The sequence below is a fragment of the Dermacentor variabilis genome, chromosome 5, assembly GCF_050947875.1.
Source record: "Dermacentor variabilis isolate Ectoservices chromosome 5, ASM5094787v1, whole genome shotgun sequence".
NCBI classification, from domain to species: domain Eukaryota; kingdom Metazoa; phylum Arthropoda; class Arachnida; order Ixodida; family Ixodidae; genus Dermacentor; species Dermacentor variabilis.
The window spans coordinates 125,487,543-125,508,990 of NC_134572.1; the positions used below are offsets into that span (position 1 = coordinate 125,487,543).

Sequence of the window (21,448 nt, forward strand, 5' to 3'; positions counted from 1 at the left end):
GAATTTTGGGTTGCCCAAGCTAGGGATGCAGCTCTTGAGCGTTGCCATCCTCCTTTGTCGCTGCCATGAACGATGATGTTAAGGTACTATTTTGTTTCACTTACCTGAGGTGCTGTGACACATCCTGTATTGTCACCAGAGGCTGAAGTAAATGCCATGAGTGCGTATTACTATTCACGTTGCTTGAGTCGGAAGAGATAATAGTAGATGCTAAAGTATACACCAATAACTTCTATTGCTGAGCGGAAGGCATCAAGCCCAAGTATGGCTAGCAGGCATTGAAACTTGCTTAGCAGTGAGAATTGCTTGTCAGTTTCGTTATACCATACTTAACAATAGGAACAAGACGCTAACGGTCCAATATATCTATGCACTGGTAGCTTTATTGAAATGCAACATTGCAATGACCCAACCAGTTACATGTAATGTGTGGAGGGTATGAACATGACAGAAGTGTCAGTGATTTCACATTTAATAGCAAAGGAGTAAGACGCCTTTATTTTGAATTTGCAGACTCCGTACAACACCCAGTGATGCAACAGTCGGTAAATGTGGTAAAAATATACAATTTATATACTACTTTTGTTCATTATGTTCAAATCCACCTAAAGCTTAACAGAACACACTGCAAGCCAATGTATTTCTTGATTTGTGTATCAAGGGTTGCTGTGTAAAGTAAAGCATTTCCACGCATTACAGGAGGACTTTAGCGCCACATTTCAGCACAGTACATATTATACACAGCCGTTAGCAGATGACCAGTGCTTGTCTACAAATGCGCAGCCTCTATAACTCTAGACAAATTAAATATTTGTAAACAAACACGCAAAAGAAGGCAGATGACTATGTTGACACTGCTCTCTGCTGTTCATCGCTTTGAACTGTAATCTTCCTTTAAGCAACGTCTGAAAATTCCACTACATGTATTAGGGTTGCCTTCAGAGAAAATACACATCATAAAGTAGGTCAAAATTTTTTCAAACCGTATGGAATGCATTGCCAGCGCTGCTGCATCTTTGCAATGTTACACTTTGCAGCTTGTCAGCAGGAATTGGTATTGATGCTGTTGCATAACACCTTCTTTGCAAGTGAGAGTGAAAGCATCACAGCTTTTTTTTCTCTCCCTCTTCTAAAAAATTTAGTAATGAGCTCTTGCCAAGGAAAATACTGCAAGAAAAAGTGAAAATATATCAGCACAGCCCAATAGTACCAAAAAAAGCTGTAGTAGTGACATGCAAGGACCATGTTACTAGGCAGGGAGATATTCACCTTAAGCGACGATCAAAAAAGTAATGGATGGTGGTAATATGTTTGTTTTCCATGTGGCAACACTTTGCTTATGTAGACAACAAAGTGAGGAGCACGTCTACAGACGCACCATTCTCTTGGCGCAGGAACTGTTAATATAGGCGCAATTTGTGCTGAACTTCAAAGAGGCATAAAGCTTTGACGAGGTGAAGAGGCCAAAAGCTTTGACAGACAGCAAAATTGTGTAGTTGGTGGAGCAGAGTGATGACTCTGACAATATGCTTTGGAGCTCGCTAGTGACTCTTGACAGTGAAGATCTAGCGACAAAGACGAAAACGACCTAGAAGAGACAGTTACAACACCTGTGAAAATTACGAATAATGGTATGGCAGTGGAGCCACGAGAATTTGGGTAGCTTCTGTAGTGCTGCCTGCCAAGCCTGAAACTATACTCAACAGTCGCATACTGCATGCAACAAGAATGAGGATTGCATGTGCTATAAGAAGCGCCGTCGCCTTGCTGGCTGTTCCCACTGGAACTAGGCTTCCCTCCACCGTTTTCTTCACCAATTACTTCCCACTTCCACACTTTTTTACTTTATACAACATACTGCCAAGGAATTTAAGGGCCCCCTCAGCAGGCCACATAGGAAATTTTGGTTATATGCTGGAAATTGTTACGTGCCCTCTAAGGAGCGTTTTACTGCAAGAATTTTTCAAATTGGTTTGTTATTAGCAGGGGCAGAAATAAACGAAGCAGAGTACATCTCTCTTGCTACAGTACAAAGTAAAACAAGGACACTCATTCATTTGGTTTGTATGTTCCATTATTTTTTTAAACTTTAATTTGTCTATTGAAGCAAGCAAATATTAACTGCCGTTTCCTTGAATAATTCTCAAAGTCACACGTCACTGTGAGTGACGTCGCAGCACTGCGAATTATGTTGGCACACTTGTCTGGACGACGTCGACTCTCCGAATGGGAGCACAGCGCCCGTGAGAAGAGAAGGGCGCACTGTGTTTTATTTTTTTCAGCTATTTTCGTGGCTCGTAGTGGTGTAATACTTTGCAGACACAATCGTTGGTGTGCGCTGTATGCACTGCACTTGTCAGCTCAAAATGCCAGACCTGGTGAAGAGCCCTTTAAAGAAAAGCCAGCATTAAATGGGTAGCTGTCAACCCATTCTGGTATGATCGCTTTGGTATGAAGACTCCATTTTTGAAGTTGTTGCACTAGTTCTTCTACACGAAGTCATTTGTTTATACACTGTGAAACACGGTGCACGCTCCAGTATCTGCAGTTTAGCAAAAATAAGACGGAAGGGAGATAGCAGCTGGAAAAACTCGTCTTTCAACGCCTACGTCGGCCCATGCATAACTAATTTCTTGTGCCTACGCTCGTGAAAACAAATTTTGTGAGCAGAAGAGCTGCAGTCAAAAAAGCCATAAAAAAGTGACATGTTTGCAAAGGTCGTTGCTAACCAACAAGGGTCAGGGACATGACTGCAATAGAAAAAAGTTAAACACTACCATTTGCCTGAATTGCTGTTAACCTAAACCAATGCAGGCATGCTTATCCCAAATAGGCAGTGCTCTTCTACGTAAGATATTTGCATAACATTATGCACAATGTAACATTCAGAATGACCTTTTGTAACGTTCAGAACTATCTCTTGAAAGAATCGATGTTTCTGCTAATAGCAATTGTGACTGGCTTTGCCTTCATGATAAATTGTCTCGACCACACATGAACTATCACAGTCCAGCATAGGAAAAATTGTGCTATTTTGCAGTCTCTGCACCAACTTTCCTTTAAAAGTTTGAGTACACTTAAACCCAAATGGCTGGACAGTAAGGCGGATTCCATGGAGAAGCAGTTCAAGATGGTTTATGTTGTAATGTAAGCAACTGTGAGAAAGTTGACCACTTGCACTGCGCAACAAGATTCTGCTCATTGCGTCCTTCCATTAATTTGCAGCTATATTTGGGCAGTGGGAAAGGACACATTTCATTGACGTGAGTTGGAACAATTACCATCGGTTAAGATGAGCAGGAGACTCTCAGCGCAGCTGCGCTCAATGCATATCTTCCTTCGTAGAATCCTTCATCAAACACAGCCGGGCAAGCTTGCTTTCCTGGTGACAAACATAATTTCACCTCATTAGCACTCCTTCCACTTTCACTAGCAGATGTCTTTGCACATGAAAATAAGTCTGCAATGTCATCTGAGGTCACTGAACTTTAGGATTGACACCTACAATTAGGAATCATCAGCAACTCGTCTCCGTGGCCGTTCCACATGGCATGGCCATGCGGGCCTTATCTTGAAAGCAATCTGCTATGGGTACAGAGTCTAGGTGCGCCGGGTGCTCAAAGCTTCGTGTGCCCTGTGTTCTCACCGCTTCACGTTGAAGCGAGAAGCAGCACGAAGGTCAATTCGCTCGCTGCTGCTGCCGCCCTTTCTCACGCCAGCGTTTTGATGGCGAGTGTCCACGCTCATCAAGTGAGATGTGTTTATGTTTACCTGTGTGTGCGTGAGACCATGCTTGTTAATGTTAAGCAAATGTTTACAAGTTTATTCAGTCGATAAAACTACTATCCTTACTTTGCATAGCTGTCTGCTAAACTGCTATCAAAACCGATGCATCGCCTCTCAGGCAAAAATTTTGACTTTTTGACAACTGGATTCATGCTCTTGCCCTAGCCTTGCAGGAAGTCAATTTCTTTAGGTGACAAGTGATCCGAGGCAACACTGATGTATATTAATTTTGCTACTCCTGATACAATCGGCTCTGATACACACTGACTCGTCAATGGGGCAAGTGAAGGCGGTGCGAGAAATTATGGGAAATGTATTGCAAATCTTATCAGAAGTGCAAAATGAGCATTTGTCTGCACCACTTCAATTGACATGTCTCTTAAAGAAACTACCTCCATGCGAGTTAATGTGAACGCATGCATCTAGAGAGGTGTAATTTGCTCTAATGCACAAAGCACATATTCTTCAAGAAAATCATTTAAAGGTGGCATGCTATGGTGCCATCTCTTTTTTGTGATGTCTTCATCCTCTCCACGGCACTCTTTTTCATTTAAAGAATACTGTATAGCAACACCATATTGCTTGCACCTACATGGATGAAAACTATGACACTACACGAATACTTGAGCAAATGCTAAATCACATTCTGCATCTTGGTTCATGCAATACGCTTTCAAAACATGAAAGACAAAATTTATCGATCTCTACTGTTATGCAAGAGACCAAGCTTTTTCTAAAGTGACAGTCCTGCTATGCCCATCAATGTAAGGGGTACCTTTCAGCTCCAAAGGATCATCGGAGAATGGGTGCTGCAAAATCTTCAGCACTTTTCGTGCTTCACTGTAGTCTCCCTTCTCCGCTGCATCAATAGCTTGTTGTGCAATGTAATTCCTGAGAATAAACCTGGAAGACATTTGGGGCAGGAGAACAACATAGATTTCGCACTCATTACCTCAGTACCTCAAGATGATGCAAGACTTCATGGCTGATAACATCAGGCTGCACACTAACCTGATAAAACAACTAGAATACAGGCTCTTATTTATAATTCTCAAATAAGGTTGGCTTGGTTTATCATCAGGCAAAGAGTCCTTAAGCTGCTGAGTTTTAAAAGCAGGCTGCGCAGTGGTTACACATTGCACTTCAATGCAATCACACGTAAAAGGCATTCTACCTTCGCATTTTTCGATTTGTATTTCACTTGGGCTCAATACAATGCAAAAGCTTGTTGCTATTATGAAATGAAGCAACTTTTTACAGAGCAAGAAAGCTATTTTAGTATGAAAAGAAACAAAACAAGGTTGTCTTATTCTCTTATTAAATGAAGCTTTTGTCTGCAGGAAAAATATTTGTGGCTCCGTGCTGAGAACATTCAAAAATAGTTTCACATGCCTTGCTGTCCTCCTGATGTTAAGTTCACACACCTGTTACACAAAACTAAAGTGAACATTAGGTGCAGTGCCTTTATTCATTGTTGGAGTTCAACATCCCAAAGTATTAGTATGTCTCTATGACTCATCTCTCGGCTGCTTAAAACAACTGTTGGACATTTCTGGCAATATCTGGTGGTGCCATCAGATCCACGAGCTTCACATTACGACACATCAGTGCCATGAAGTACATAGTATCCATCTTCACACCAAGCAGCCTTGTTGGCGTTTTAATAGAATGTGTTGTTAGGCTGGCATTTGTACTTGCAGGATTAACAAGCGCACACTTTAGACGAGGCAAAGGAAGGCAGACACGGGAAAAGCACTCAAGGATGTTCCCCATAGCAGGTTCCAAGTAGCTATCACTTTATATACGCAAACTTTTCCACATATGAATGCATCAGAAAGGCTTTGTTGTTTTGCAAAGCTACCTTGGGTTATTGCTGTTCATGACGCGCACTCTCTCGTCCTGCAGGGCTTGCAAGTCATCCACTCCTTCCACATCTGTCGTCAGCCTCTTGCAGTATTCATCTATCCAGTCTATCCACAGCTTCTTGTTTCGGGCTTTAAAGTCTTCCGCACTCATTTCCTGCACAAGCAGATGATAGCGTCTCACGTAAAAATAAAAGCCAAATTACACACTTGCAAGCAGACATATGCATACAAAATTAATGGAAGAGAATTGGTAAACAAAACAGAAGTGCTGAAAAAGATAGTGCTGCTGCTTCCAGAGAAAAGTTTTGAATGCTTACAAAGTCTACATAAATGGCAGTGCAGTCAAGTATCGTTATAACTAAGTTACATCCACTAAAAATAACCTCATTATTATTTGTTATAAGTATACGCACTAATATTGGCAAAAAAAGAAAATATAGTGGATTTTGTATTTACTTTTTTATATCTGATAATTTGTTATATCTGTGTTGGCTATATCTAAGTCCAACTGCATTATGCTGCAAACACAGTGCATTTTATTAATTAAATTTGCCTGACATCTGTCACTTCCTTCAGGTCCCCCCCCCCTTTTATTGCGCACACATTTCACCTACTACACATTTTGTTTACCTTGAGTTCTTTGGCCTTTTCCATCTGTGCCACAATTCTTTCTTTTGCAAGGGCACCCTTGCCAAGTTGCTCTAGCAATTCTGGATTGCTCTGGGAGAGTATAAGGAACAGCTGGAAGTCTCTAGAAAAGGCAATGGGAATGAATATGTTAGTGGTATGGTATCAGAAGGCACCAGGGCGGCCAGATGAAGACAAGCTGATGAGTGAATGGCTGTACCACAATAAGCGTAAATAAGCCATGCATTGCGTCCAGAAGAAACCCTAATTTATACCAAGAGAGGAAGCTAACGTGAGATAGCTTAGCTTAGAAACATCTGGTTGAATCCATTCAACTTTTTTCCTTTTCTGTTGTCTCCTTTTTGCCATTCTAAGTTACCACGAAATTTCTTTTCTTTCTTTTTTAAAATCTGAAAACATAGTGTTCAGAACATTACGAAAAAGTGTTCATAAATCATTAGATAAGAAGTCATTAGACCAAAAGGCTCTTGCACATGCTTTATTTCATCCACACAGCAGCTACGATTGGCCAACACAGTATTGCTGTGAATGAGCTGAGTTTACATATTTTGTACTAATCGGCAGCCTGGGCAGGTTGCCTAGAATCTGGATTGTAGTCTGCAGTTGTTCATGTCAGCTCCTTAAAGATCGTATTTTGGCATCGGCCCAAAATGAGTGTCATTTCAGATTTTTCACGAATGCTGCGTCCAGCAGACTTTTGGTGTAGTACTTTAAGTAGCTAAAATACCCATGCACTTGGAACATGATTTTGTGTGTAAAAAAGTTACAAAAAATTATCAAAAGTTGATTTTTATTATTATTATAAACTATGACATCATCCTGCACTAGGCAATAAAAGGTGCCGGATTTTTGGTTGCTATTGACATTCCCAACTAGAGATATTCAAAAACTGATGTTTGCAATTAAGAAAAAATATAAGAATGACAAAGCAAAGAAGTAATAACTGCACAGGCTAAGGCGTACTACCACCCACGTAAATGCTGCAAAATAAGATTAAAGAATTAAATTTCATGACTCAATAGAATTTGCTAAATATCTTTTTGCAAATATGGTATAAATGCACTATAAAAAAATTCATTATAAAGCTGCTACAAAAGTTGCAAGGCACTAAATGGCAATTTTTTCTGCTATTTGAAGCTAAAATATGCTAGACTAAGCAGGAAGTCTGGTGAAATAGTAGCAGTCCAGCTGACAATTGATTGGAAAACGAGCACAGCTGATTTTGGTGGAGTGAGAACTGTGAGCTACTCACCGAGAGCTTGTCTGAGTCTTTAGGTGAGAAGTGAGTTCAGCGTGGCTACTGCAGCATGACAGAAGCTTTGACAGAAGGCTCTCCTTACTGGGCTCATGTTCGGGATGCCCAGGAACTGCAAGCACGCTCAGACATCTGAAGGACCTTGTGAAATCGGCACCTGTCCTCTCCATAGTGTCGTAAAAATATGTGACGAGGTCCCTGTAAACGCTTCCACATCAGTCAGAAAGCACAGGGAATTCACTGAAAGCCTCCATGCAATGCTGCTGCTAACAATTCCAAGAATCTATATTTCTCATTTGTTTGGCTATGCATAGGAAGCAACGGAAACACTAGTAAATACTACAGCATCAAAGACGAGTATACTTGCAAGTTTCATGCACTAATACTCACTTGTCCTCGAGAAGTTCCTTCTTGAGCAAGCCAAGCTTCTTTCTCATTCCACCTAGGAAGCATGCCTCGTATTCTGAAGCATACAGTTCCAGGCCCGGTAATGTCTTTGAGAGTGAAACAGCCGACTGTATGGCTTCTGCAAACTTCCTCAAGTTCCACAGGCAGATTTCGGGCTGTTTGATATACGTATATCGACCTCCGTCGTCTGCAGTGAAGAAATTGTGCGACCAGCGTAAATTTGAATGCAAACAAGTAGAAGACAACTTGAATGCATTGTTGCATTGAATGCATTAGCACTTTCTTTTTTTCATTTGTATATGTGGTTTAATTACAACAGTGGCACAAGCATGCAACCTCTGGTGGTTGTGGTGTGGCAAGATATCTTCGTAACCAAGGTTGTTGCCTTAGATGAAGCAAGCCATGGTAACAACACACCACACTGAGCGTTTTTCGCACGAGAAAGCTGCCACGAGCGCTGATGCAGTGTTCCAGCTCAAGTGACACAATACAATGAGTGCATGAAGACAGTGGCAATCCTGCAGCCACGGCATTAGGCATGACACTAATGATTAGTTAGTCTTAGCTAATTACTATGGCAAGCACCAATGACCAAGTAGTGCGTCTTCCTCAGTGCAATGCTAGAGCAGGTGTGGATTGGCTGGCCTATGTATGCCTTTCAGCGTATCAATAAATAAATAAATAAATAAATAAATAAATCAGTCAATCAATCAATCAATCAAAGCATATTTAGCGCCAGCAAACAAGGACGGAAGGGAGACGACAACACAATGCGCTAACTTCAACAACATGATTTTCAGGAAATACACCTATATATATCTAACAGGTCGATTGAAGGGGCACTAACACACGTGTCCCTATTCCGCCAGATAGCCTGAGCTTCAATGATCTCTCGCACGTCTTTATCTTTGTGCTTCGCAAGAACCCGGGAGGATTCATACACCGGCGCACAGCCGCATTCTTGACAGTGGGTTGACAGATGACCGTATTGCTTATTTTTCACAGTTTGGCAATGTTCCCGTAATCGGCCATTAAGACATCTTCCTGTCTGTCCTATGTATTTTTTCCCACAGGACAGCGGAAGCTCATATACAACAGTCTCTACGCATCCCACTGGCGCTTTTCGATGATTCGTAGAGCATCCGGCAGCTGGCTTACGGTACGGGTCCGTCAATCGACATATTTTTGCCAGCTTTTCTGGTGCGGAAAAGACCACTTTTGTGTCCACCCGGCTAGCCATTTTCTTAAGTTTATGTGCCGTTCTATGCAGGTAGGGCAATAACGCTACCTTCCTTCTACGTTCCGTCCCTTGATTTGCCGTGTCCTGAATTGTGCTATCTGACCTGCACCTCTTTAGCAGCCCCTCGACGACCGAAACTTGCACTGATTCCGGAAACCCTGCTGCTGATGACCTTCCCGATTGATCCATAAGGCTCGTATAGATCTTGTGGTGGCAAGACTTCTTTAGAGCATTTCCAAAGCATAAGTTGGCAATGCTCCTCTTGACGAGATTCGAGTGGGCTGACCTATACGATAACAGGGGCTTATTAGCTCTAGGTTTATACTCCCAACATGTGTGCCGTTCCATGAACTCGAGCTGAATATCTAGGAAGCACAGCACGTTATTGGAGGGCTCTTCAACCGTGAGAGTGAGTGGGCTAAGGCCTGCAGAAAATACTTCGTAAAGCTTGCCTACTGTAAAACGTGCGTCTGGTTAAAAAAGAACGAGATAGTTGTCAACGTATCTGACAACTTTAACCATCCTGTGCTCCGACAAGGTACGGGACAGGTTTCTGTTATGTTTCCAAAATTCAGCCAGTTTGTCTGTTCAGGGCTTTTTAGATATGCTTAGTTGCTACCTTCACTCTACATATGCAGCATGGAATGACGACATATTCATTCAAAAGCAAGGGGTTTGCATCGGTTCATGTTTGGCGCCCATACTAAATGACATTTTTCTAGCTCACCATAACAGAAACCTGTCCCATACCTTGTCGGAGCACAGGGTGGTTAAAGTTGTCAGATACGTTGACGACTATCTCGTTCTTTTTGAACCAGACGCACGTTTTACAGTAGGCAAACTTTACGAAGTATTTTCTGCAGGCCTTAGCCCACTTACTCTCACGGTTGAAGAGCCCTCCAATAACGTGCTGTGCTTCCTAGATATTCAGCTCGAGTTCATGAAACGGCACACATGTTGGGAGTATAAACCTAGAGCTAATAAGCTCCTGTTATCGTATAGGTCAGCCCACTCGAAGCTCGTCAAGAGGAGCATTGCCAACTTATGCTTTGGAAATGCTCTAAAGAAGTCTTGCCACCACAAGATCTATATGAGCCTTATGGATCAATCGGGAAAGTTATCAGCAGCAGGGTTTCCGGAATCAGTGCAAGTTTCGGTCGTCGAGGGGCTGCTAAAGAGGTGCAGGTCAGATAGCACAATTCAGGACACGGCAAATCAAGGGACGGAACGTAGAAGGAAGGTAGCGTTATTGCCCTACCTGCATAGAACGGCACATAAACTTAAGAAAATGGCTAGCCGGGTGGACACAAAAGTGGTCTTTTCTGCACCAGAAAAGCTGGCAAAAATATGTCGATTGACGGACCCGTACCGTAAGCCAGCTGCCGGATGCTCTACGAATCATCGAAAAGCGCCAGTGGGATGCGTAGACACTGTTGTATATGAGCTTCTGCTGTCCTGTGGGAAAAAATACATCGGACAGACAGGGAGATGTCTTAATGACCGATTACGGGAACATTGCCAAACTGTGAAAAATAAGCAATACGGTCATCTGTCAACCCACTGTCAAGAATGCGGCTGTGCGCCGGTGTATGAATCCTGCCGGGTTCTTGCGAAGCACAAAGATAAAGACGTGCGAGAGATCATTGAAGCTCAGGCTATCTGGCGGAATAGAGGCACGTGTGTTAGTGCCCCTTCAATCGACCTGTTAGATATATATAGGTGTATTTCCTGAAAATCACGTTGTTGAAGTTAGCGCATTGTGTTGTCGTCTCCCTTCCGTCCTTGTTTGCTGGCGCTAAATATGCTTTCAATTTACCAACACGCCCAACAAATGACAATGCTACAATCAATCAATTTTTATTGTTTTTGATACATATAAAGACATTATTTTTATACTGGCAGGACTCCAGAAACCTTTCAAGGGTTGTGGCGGGGGTACATTTTTTTAGCATTAAACTGATGTACAACTATAACTGTACCCACCAATAGGCACAGGATAAAGCTGAGATAAGCTGAAGAGCACCTGAAGTGTTACAGATGTGGTCGGGGTCAAACCGCTCCATAAACCCAAATGGACCGTAGTCAATAGTAAGTCCAAGTATGCTCATGTTGTCGGTGTTCAGCACCCTGTAAAGAGAAGAGGTGCAGCTCTGTCTTGGTGCAATCTTAAAGACAGGGAAGGAGCTAGGTGCAGGTGTTGAAGAACAAGTCATACCCGTGGCAAAACCCTACACACTGCCACTTTGCGACGAGTTGTGCTGTCTTCTTGACAACATCCTTGAAAAATTCTATGTACATTTGTTCCTTATCATCACCACAACTATGGTAAATCTGCATGGAGAAACAAGAAACAGGTGAAGGAAAAAAAATGAGGCTGCTGATACTCAAAGAGTTGCCGATATAGCAGCATTACAAGCCTGCAAAATTTTTCTACATGTGATTATCTGGTAAAAACACATACAGAGAAATGCCACTTGCCTCTGGAAAGAATATCTCGATGGCATAATTCAGGAGCTGAAGCAAGATGTCCTTGCGGCCTACACTAGGCCCAACCCTTCCAGTGAAGCTGTCCAAGGTCTTGAATATTTCAAAAGACCCAAACCTGGAAAAGTAAAGAAACGCCTGCAGTCCTTGTGGCTAGCACACCACTGTTCCAAGCTCACTTACAGAATGTTCTTAGGTGTGCTGCAAAATGTAGAATGGTGTACCATAGATGCAATGTAGAGTGTTTGCTTTGGTCAAAACTGCGCATAGGCTTATCTAGGTTGTGACTGATACAGTTATAGGACTAGAAAAAACAAAATTTTGATTACATCTTGTGTAACAGAGTTGTGCAAATGCATAACTCATAGTGTATCACAATGTGGAGTCCACAAGTGAATATTAACAGAGATTTTTACAAATTGGTTATGGTTTTTAAAACTGTTGAGTTAAAGGGGAGCCCAACGTTACATAAAACATTTTCTAAAATACTTATTCTTTAAAGTTATAGTGCTGAAAATGTGTAGATATATGTAATTTTATGCATTTATTTCAAATGTAGGTTGAATTTCATATACTATCTCATTTCATTCTAGTTTTACACAAGCTTCCTTTATTTAATTTTTTCAGTGCAAAAAAATGGATTCCTCAGATTTTGCTATATGGTGTATCAATGGCTTCTGCATCATCCAAGGAATCTCATAAGACTAACCTTATTTCTCTGTATACCCTATAACAAGAGTTGCAAGACTTCAAAGGAGACTTCCTGAAGAACACTCTTTTGAGCACGAAATTTGTCTGACAACTATTGTTGTAGGCAAGGCAACATGTTCAGTGGGATGGTTTGCTGACAAGTTTGTATTCTATTCTTGAGGCAAGCAACGTCAAAAGACTTCATACAAAAGCAAGGAAGATAGACGCAGCATTGACATCCGGCTTCTGTGTCCTCGTATCAAGTCTTTTCAGGCTGCTTGCCTCAAAAAGAACAATAAGGTTAGTCTTGCTGGATTCATCATTGGAATCCTTACTGAATCTTATTATTGGAGTTGTAGTGGATAGAAAGAAACCTACACAAAAACACCTATCTAAACTTCAACCTTAATGTCTTGCAACTTTAATTATTTCAAAGTTTGAAACTTCATTCCTTTTAGTTTTGACACTTAAGTTTCAAAAATTAAATGAATTTTGTAATGAATTAAGGATTTGCGCAACGCTAGATTTTTGGGAATGTATTATGGACACCGCCTAGGCAGGCACATTCTTTAGCAAAACAAATTTTAATATCTGGGCCAACAACATGTATTATTGTTGGGCCAGAAACGTGCAACATGTCCTACATGCATTAAAAGCACATTGATAAGAAAGCCAAACCTTAGAAACGTTGGGGCAATTCGAAGAATGACTGAGCATTTCTCATCTTTCGGATGTCCATCATAGAACATGTCACGCGACACGGTTGTAGAGGATGTGACGCATGTCCCTGCCCTTGTAGTGGGAACGCCAAGGTAGTGCATGGCCTAGGAAATGAAAAAAAAAGAAACAATTGCCACCACTAATGTTGCCATAACTTCCAGTTTAGCACTGACAAGTCTCAATCAACTTGTAGCAGCAAAACAGCCTGAATAAACACATTTCTTTACTTGTATTCCTCATTTTTTTTTTTTTTTGCATTATAATGATTGTCCAAACCTCCTACACCCTAGAAAACGTAGTGGTAAGCATCAGAGCTTCCTAGACGATATACTATAATATGCGTTTCAATGAACCAGTTTCGTTATCGGTACCCAGGTAGTGGATGCATCATGGCATCACTGCGAGCTGGCGCTCTCTGTTCCTTTATTGCTGAACTGCAGTATGCAAAAAAATGAAGGACCCAGGCAGAATTAAGCAGCACTGAACTCACACTCTGTCTCTGCAATCACTGTAGCTGCCGTACATGAAAGCAGCCAGAAAAAAAAAAAAAAAAAAAAGAAGCCAGCACTTTGGTTTATTTTATTATTATTATTTGTTATTTTTTTTAGTGAGCAACATCATTATAGCTAGCCATATTCTTACGCAATGTCGGTGAATTTTAATTTGCGTTGTGACAGGGGTGTCGAACCGAAATAAATAACGGTTCCGGTCGAGCTTGGGTTCAACACACTCCAATTTCGTTCCAGTTCAGTTCCGGATCGAAGAAAGAAAATTTTATAACAGCTTGTGAACCGGTTCGCAAATCAGTTTGGCACAGTCCATTTTACCCAGCTCCATGGCGATACTATTGACTTGTTCACATTGTACATGCATAACTTTCATCATGAGGAGGCAGAAATTTATGAATGAATTACACAGATACGGGGAATCTTCATGTACTATTGCGCTCAATACGAGTTGCAACACGAGAATCCATTTCTTTTTTTTGTGTGTGCGTGTGCTGCCATACATATACTGCACATACTGCCTGTATGGCAGTATAGCAGTGTTTGCACAATAAAATAGCTGAACACTGTTCTGATTACCGCTAGCACCCTGTTTACCAGAAAAATGGCACTTGTCAATTTTATTATTAATAGAACTGATGGGTGTATGCCCGTGTTGCAACTTAGATTGAGCGCGATAGCACATATTAAAGACAGGTAATTAGTGAGAATTCCTGCCTCACTGTAAGGTATGCGTAGCTTCCACACTCATAACTATGGCAGCAGCACAGTCAGTTATTTCTGTTATTCAGGTTTTTAATACAGGACTGGTGGTGAGCAAACTGTGGCATGTGATCTATGGGTGTCGAAGACAGTGTAAGTTCAATTGTATTACACAAACTGCAACTTCAAAGTTCTAGTCTGTTGAAAAGAAACAAGTCGGCATTTGACAAATCGCTCAGTTGGCTGCTGTTTCAGAAGCAAGTAAAGGCACTGATTCTTCTGAACGGTGAACAAGAATGGTTTGTGCAGAACCATACATCGACGTGGCGTGTAGTCTTTGAGCTGGCTAAGGGCGGACAAAGAAGCCCCACAAATAATTTCTAAAACTCAAAAAACTTTATGCTCTTCGTGGCTAAGCACCAAACGTGCGTTGAACCTTGGCATGTAACAAAAGCAGATTTTGTGTCTTGTTTACAGCTGCAGTTACCACTCACTGAGAAGGTGACGGCATTCACTAGTGACTGCAGTGTTGTGGCTAAAATAAGTCGTGCAGCTGAACTCGTGAACCCTCCTTGAGGACATCGTCTTCTCCGCTTGCCATGTTTATATTGCTTTAGTGATAAGTTGACCTATCGACCAAATGTGGAGTGTCACCAGAAATATTGATTCTGCAGAGCCCCCGAAACAACCTTTGGCTGCAGAACAAAATCGGCATGGCCAACTTCAGAATTGCAAGCATCTCTACTGAGGTGGCCATAGTTACCTGCACATGCCCATAGTCTGTCTCCATTCTCACACACAATGCAACTTGTAGGTTGTAACAATCTGCTACTAGAGTGTGCCTATTGAAGAAATAGTTGTTCGAACAATCACCCATTGTTGCCTTACATGCTTGAACCATTTCGTGCCAAACCAGCAACCATTATAATTTCTTTCAGTTCAGGTTCATTTCGAGTTCAGGCACATTCCAAAAATATCAGTTCAAGTTCGGGTTCAGTAACATGCAATATTGTGGTTCAGGTAAGTTTTTCAGCTCAGGTTCATGTTCGGTTCAACACCTTGGTTGTGACATCACGATAATGTCAATGACACCATGTCCGGCATTTTGAGGCTAACTGTATTATCAAATTAAAACGTCTCGGTATGTGTTTCACAATGTTTATACTTGCTGAGCATCAAACTTTTATGCGCAAAAAGCATGTGGTAGTTTTTGAGCAGCTTTGAAAACAAGTCTCAGTACTCCTTGTTCATTTGCACACACATCCCAAGATTTACTTGCCAGAAGCCACTTTGTTATCACTACAATAATACAAACTTCGTCATTTATAACTGAAATTTGGGTGAGTTTGTACGTTTTAATGATTGTATACCTTAAAAAGATGGCAACAGAAGAAAGAAGGACCGGACACGTGCTAACATTGAACTAAAGTTTATTTCCAACAAAAAGCACGTTTACGGACCACCGACAGAAAACTGCAAAACAAATCATGGTGCATGTGCCTGGAGAATACCAAACAGCTAAATGTTATCTATCACATCGCAATGCCCTCAGAAAACAAAATGAGAAACCCATAATACCACAGCAGAAACATGCCGCACCTTATGCACCTGCAACAAAGGACCATAGACAGTATCAAACTGATATTACAGATTAATCTTTTTGATGACTCATTTCACTGTTTAGTAGGGTTATTGATGGGTGGCTGACACATGTAGGGCCATTTTTTAATGCAGAAGGCCTCAATTTCTCACAAGTTAATCTGTATCTGCATTTGAAAACGACTGAGGTGCCCTGCAACAGTGGTTCACCTCCACAAAAGAAGAGGAGGAGGTTATGCTGAAGGACCTTGGGTATAAATAATAATTAAGAAAAAATCTACTCTTAATAGTCCCAAATGGAATTTTTATTTTTTATATGCAATTAATCAAATAAGCCCAGTGGCTGCCAAATGACAGCACCCCTTTCTTTTCATGTGCATGAAACATGGAGGGTCAGATTTAAATCTTCCTTTTAACGGGAGAATGCAGGCAGGTGCTGCACGGGGACATCAGCACACATGAATATAAATGAAGATCAAGTGTTTTTGCAGCATGGTTGCTGCTACAAGCTCTCGTGACTTTTGTCCTCACACTTTGCCCAGAGCGCATGCTTTAGAATATTTTCACACCTGGGTGAACAAATTTAGTTGGTTTTTCTTACTTTGCACTGCTTCAAAATCCCAATTTGATATGAAGCTAGGGTAAACATGAGTGCTACTCAACGAAAAAAGTTTAAATTATCCACTGGAGACCAGCATTCCATGCCTTCATTACAACATGGAGAGGCCTATGGGAAACACCATTCACTTAGGAACTGCAAAGGAATAAAAAATAAAATAATCAGATTTAATGTCCTCAACCAACATGCAGCGTGCCCGTGAGAGAGGATGAGTGATGGGGCTCTTTGACCACTTTGGTTTCTTAAATGTGAAGCTAAACCTCAGCATGTGAGCATTTTTGCAATCCACTGATATCAGAATGCGGCAACCATGGCCAGGAATTGAGAAATGGAACCTGCGACCATGTGCTCCGCGGCAGCCGGTCTGGGAAAGAATGCACTATCTGAAAATGTGCAAAGAATTGGCATGTACACAAAGTGATAAAAATATGTGCTTGCCTCGCTACATAAAAATTCTCGAAGCGATGAGCGCAGTACTTTCCTCCCATCTGCGGACCTGGAGTAGGGTGTCAAACCAGCCCCTTTCAGCTGAATTTCCCAGCGTTCACCCTTGCGGTTGATGACCTCACCTAGGTACCTTCATGATGGAATAGAAAACACCATATGCTCATTCCACAGAAAGAAAGTAGCTTAATTACGAGACCTAAACATAAAAACAAGCTCCTTTATCATAACACACTTGAGCTGTACACTTTCATATTGTTGATAGAGTATTGCAACTTGAACGTTGACACACAAACAAATGTAGGTTAACATTGAAGAGTTCAAGTAAGAACAGTGGACTCACATTTCAAATCAACGTACGTAAGAATTTGATTTTTTTGGAAACTTAATTCACGCTCACCGAGACATGCAAAATAGGTTGAAGAGGTCTATTATTCAAATGAAACAGCAGGTTAAAAGCTGCTGCGAAATGAACCCTAATTTTGTTTAAATACTGCTTCGCAATGATGGCAAGCATTTCAACATAGGAGTGGGCCCTGTACAGAAAAATTTCGATGGCAAAACGTGCTTGGCATTACACTGCAACATAAAGAACCATCCTGACTGACACCTTCCGCTTTGCTAGTCAAGCCAAATGTGCTGCAATCAAACAGGTGTTTTTGGAGGTTCAGGATTCGTTATGGTATACAACCAATCGCCTGCATACAATGCCACATAGTAATCACAAATGGATCTGGTTTACAGTCACGGATGCGGCCACCTTGTGCGGCGGCTATGTTGTTCTGCTGATGAGTGCGAGGTCGTGGGTTGTCTGAATCACGGCTGCGGTGGCCACATTTTAGTGGAAGTGAAACGCAAAAACTATTGTGTGCTTAGGCTTAGGTGCATGCTAAAGAACCATGGGTGATCAAAATTAATCCAGAGCCCTTCATTGTCATAGCCCAAGTGTTCATTTGGGATGTTAAACCCCATAAATCAAAGCCATACAATATTCTCAGGTGTAGACGGTTTCAAGGCATGGGTGCAGTAACGCAGCTTCAAGTCATTGCTGGCCAGCAACTTACTATTCCAGTAATCCCTCTTCCGATTGAAAAGCTGTCAGCACTATCAAGCATCACTCCCACTCAAATGAAGTACCTACTGAACACACATATGCGTGAGACACAAAAGAAAAAGTCACAGTGGCTTAACCAAAGAAACATTAAATTTTCTATTTTATTTCAAATTTATTACTTTGCGTGGCACAAAGTTTTGGTCTCGAGGTCAAGTTCACCACTGTATATCAGTGGCAGGTCGCACTTATTGTCACATTGTCCTGATGGTGAAGAATCAGAGAGTGTCAAAATTGTGAATCACAAATGTAACTCGTTAATTTGCCGAACTTGTACCCAGAAGAAAGAAGTAACACTCAAAGCCCAATGATAGCGACGAGCACGGTCGTCGGTCATCAAACTCTGACTATGGACCAAGTGTGCTGACTATTTATGCATGACTCATTGTACATTACAGCGTAATCACTGGTGCTTGTTTGCTTGAAAATATATGGCACTATTTACATCACGCTAATAGTGGTTAGACGGTGAAAAACAGCCACCGCAATAAGGCAAACAATTCTTCCCTTATTCTTCCCACTGAAAGCAACTGAGGGGTTTCGAGAGACACCGCAGTGAAGTGTTCTAGATTAATTTTGACTACCTGGTATTCTTAAATAGCTCAGTAAACGAGCACATTGACCCATTGAAATGTGGCCATTAAGATGTTGCCTTAGTGGCTAGGGTTCAAACTAACAACCTCACAAGCTCAGCAGCAGTACATCACTAGCCACTAATGATGTGCAATATAGTACTACAGCCACTTTTTGTCTTCAAGTAGAATGCAGCCAGCCTGCTCTTAACATGTGTGCAGTAGCATAACATTCTCCTTTTTTCATTGTTGTCATTGTCATGACTGCACAAACTATGCTGACCTTTTAATGTTTTCGCCCATTTACAAATGGCCTAACTGGAAACAGAATTGAGTACTTGAAGGACATAGGTCCGACTTTTTCTATTTTCAATGTTTATCATACATTTCGGAAACATAAGATAAATTTAACACTCAATTTGATATTTGAAGCCTGTATTTTCGGATTATTCACATTATGCTACTCAGTCACAGATCATAATGTACAATACCGGAGGTGCAATTGATGCAGAACCTATGTATGCAATGTGGAAACTACATGACTGATGGAATAAGTAATAAGTTCAATCTTAGTGGCGACCGCAGATATCATGATTTTTGGACTTGAGGCGCCTGTAAAGGTTAAGTAGCAGATATACCGCATTAGGATGATAAATTGTCGTTTCGTCACCAGCTATGCAGAAAACTCACATGGTGACTTCATTTGCATAAAGATGATCAACTATATCAGTTTCAGAGTTTCTCACTATATTACTTAAAGGGAAATCTGGCATTGCTACGCTGTGGTATGCATGGGAATGGCGTTATATTGCGACTTCGGATTGGCATCGTTCTCAGAGAGCCAGGACACCTTGAAGACATGCCTGGCAAGCACCATTCCGTCTGTCACAATGATTAATTTTCTACTAAAACAGCTAGTAAAAGCTGTTTTAGCTTTATTATTACACAAAAACATGTTTTGTTTTAACTATGAGAACTTGTTATTGCATGTACAATTATATGATACGTAAGAAGTATCAGCGGGTTGCTAAAGTTGGAGGACAGACGACAAGATTCGCGCTCGCTCTGAAACAGTTTGCCATCTGTTCTTGCTTTTCTTCGCTTGGTCATGCATTGTAGGTGAGTAAAGATGTAATATGCGTGAATGGAAATATTTTATGAAGATTTTACTTCAAGAACACGTTATTTGTGTAGCCGTACCCACATCTTAGATGAAACCTCTTACAACACCAGCCAACACAAGCCTCGCAGGTACATATACCATCATTCCCATGACGGCACAGTGCCCCTTAGGAAACTCCCATAGACAGTGGCGCCAGATTTCCCTCTAGGTGTTATAGTGAGAAACTCTCTCTCTATATATATATACACACACACACATACATTCTCACTGCTGAACACTGCGTCATTGTCAAAAATAGTTGATCATCTTTATGCAAATGAAGTCACCATGTGAGTTTTCTGCATAGCTGGTGACGTAACGAGAATTTATCATCCTAATGCGGTATATCTGTTACTCAACCTTTACAGGCGCCTCAAGTCCAACAATCATGGTATCCGCGGTCGCCACTAAGATTGAACTTATTACTTATTCCATCAGTCATGCAGTTTCCACATAGCACACATACGTTCTGTGTCAATTGCACCTCCGGTATTGTACATTATGATCTGACTGAATATATGTGTGTGTGTGTGTGTGTGTGTGTGTTTGTGTGACGCTTAATCGCAGTTCACGATAGAATCAACCTCGTCTAACACGCAACGTATGTGGCGCCTACGTGCGAGACGTAGTAAACGTTTCACCAAGTCCAAAGAATTAAGGTAGAATATGTATTATCCGTCATGAATATAGGTTGGACACTATCGGATGACTTAAAATTTCAGCATATACAAACACAGAGTTGAGAAGCAGCAGCTGAGCAAAACGCACATTGCTGCACCATCGCCGAGCTGCCCTGCAAAGTAGCCGAACTGATGTCCACAGTAGCAGTGCGCCGCCGTTTCCGAGCCTGGTAGGAGCTTGTTGCCAGAGAAATATTCTGCCGCATCTTTCCTTTCGAACTCGGGTCGCGAGAGGTCTAGCAGCATCATTGCGTCTCCGGAGACGACAACCAGCTCTGGCGAATCGAGAGGAGTGGGCGACACCCGCGAGAACACTGCGCCACTGACAGTACGAACGTAGTTGCGCGTTTCCTTGTCTATGGGCAGTGTTCTCAGGGCCAAGTTATCAAACTTCAACGTCTCGAATGTCGACATCGTTGAACATAGGGCGAATGCTACCTGCGATGATGAACGTATCAACGATCTACAAGCACCGATGTTATACGCCGTTGCGATCATAAACCACCGAGTTGGCACAACACCGACGTCATCGCAGAAATTTTAGCTTACGCGAGACTGATCATCACGCACATTCAAGTCTAACACTACCAGCAGGTATCCGACACACGGATCGTCAGTGCGAGCAGATATTTTCGAGGTGTGAAGCACCGGAAATCAATCAGGTTGTCGTGGCGTCGCGCAAAATCCAAATTGTCCAGTTGGGGGCACGAATAGTGCGCTTCGTGTTGTTAGCAGAGTGTCCCTGTTCTACTCTTAAGCTGTCGAAGCAAACTTTTCCACAAACAGATGAAGAGAGAGCTAGCTCAACTGCTCAGCTGTTGGTTCTCAGCTGTTGTGTTACCATGGGGTTATCTCGCTCTCATGGCCCACGGTCCCATAGCCCTGTCACTCAATTTACTAAAAAACAACGCAACAATAATGCAAAATAGTATGATTAAAAAGACTCAAAAATCTAAT

At 41.7% G+C, this 21,448-nt stretch overlaps 1 protein-coding gene across 4 annotated transcripts; it reads right to left on the bottom strand.

Annotated features, from left to right (window-relative positions):
* Positions 1-354: 354 nt before the first annotated feature.
* LOC142583142 (protein adenylyltransferase SelO, mitochondrial-like) lies at positions 355-21,333 on the bottom strand. Of its 4 annotated transcripts, none has more exons than XM_075693483.1 (13): positions 20,580-21,333; positions 16,961-17,099; positions 13,055-13,200; positions 11,681-11,804; positions 11,418-11,533; positions 11,226-11,329; positions 7,945-8,149; positions 7,552-7,752; positions 6,282-6,402; positions 5,648-5,805; positions 4,562-4,689; positions 3,282-3,382; positions 355-1,167 (listed from the first exon to the last, which is right to left on the bottom strand). In XM_075693483.1, exons 1-12 carry the CDS (start codon positions 20,987-20,989, stop codon positions 3,288-3,290), a joined length of 1,947 nt encoding a protein of 648 aa, XP_075549598.1. In that variant the 5' UTR covers positions 20,990-21,333; the 3' UTR covers positions 355-1,167; positions 3,282-3,287. The 4 variants fall into 4 exon arrangements, with proteins under 4 accessions (XP_075549598.1, XP_075549601.1, XP_075549600.1 ...); XM_075693486.1 differs by lacking the exon at positions 20,580-21,333 and adding an exon at positions 19,340-20,085; XM_075693485.1 differs by lacking the exon at positions 355-1,167 and adding an exon at positions 1,174-1,588.
* Between the last annotated feature and the right edge of the window lie 115 nt (positions 21,334-21,448).

Bases quoted from the DNA above. Each gene is read 5' to 3' on its own strand.
- LOC142583142 (XM_075693483.1), bottom strand. From the start codon at position 20,989: ATGATCGCAACGGCGTATAACATCGGTGCTTGTAGATCGTTGATACGT. The intron at 11,534-11,680 runs GCAAGTGGCATT...TTCTCCATGCAG, and splicing joins TCGAGATATTCTTTCCAGAG to ATTTACCATAGTTGTGGTGA. The intron at 6,403-7,551 runs GTGAGTAGCTCA...TGCCTTTTCTAG, and splicing joins AAGACTCAGACAAGCTCTCG to AGACTTCCAGCTGTTCCTTA.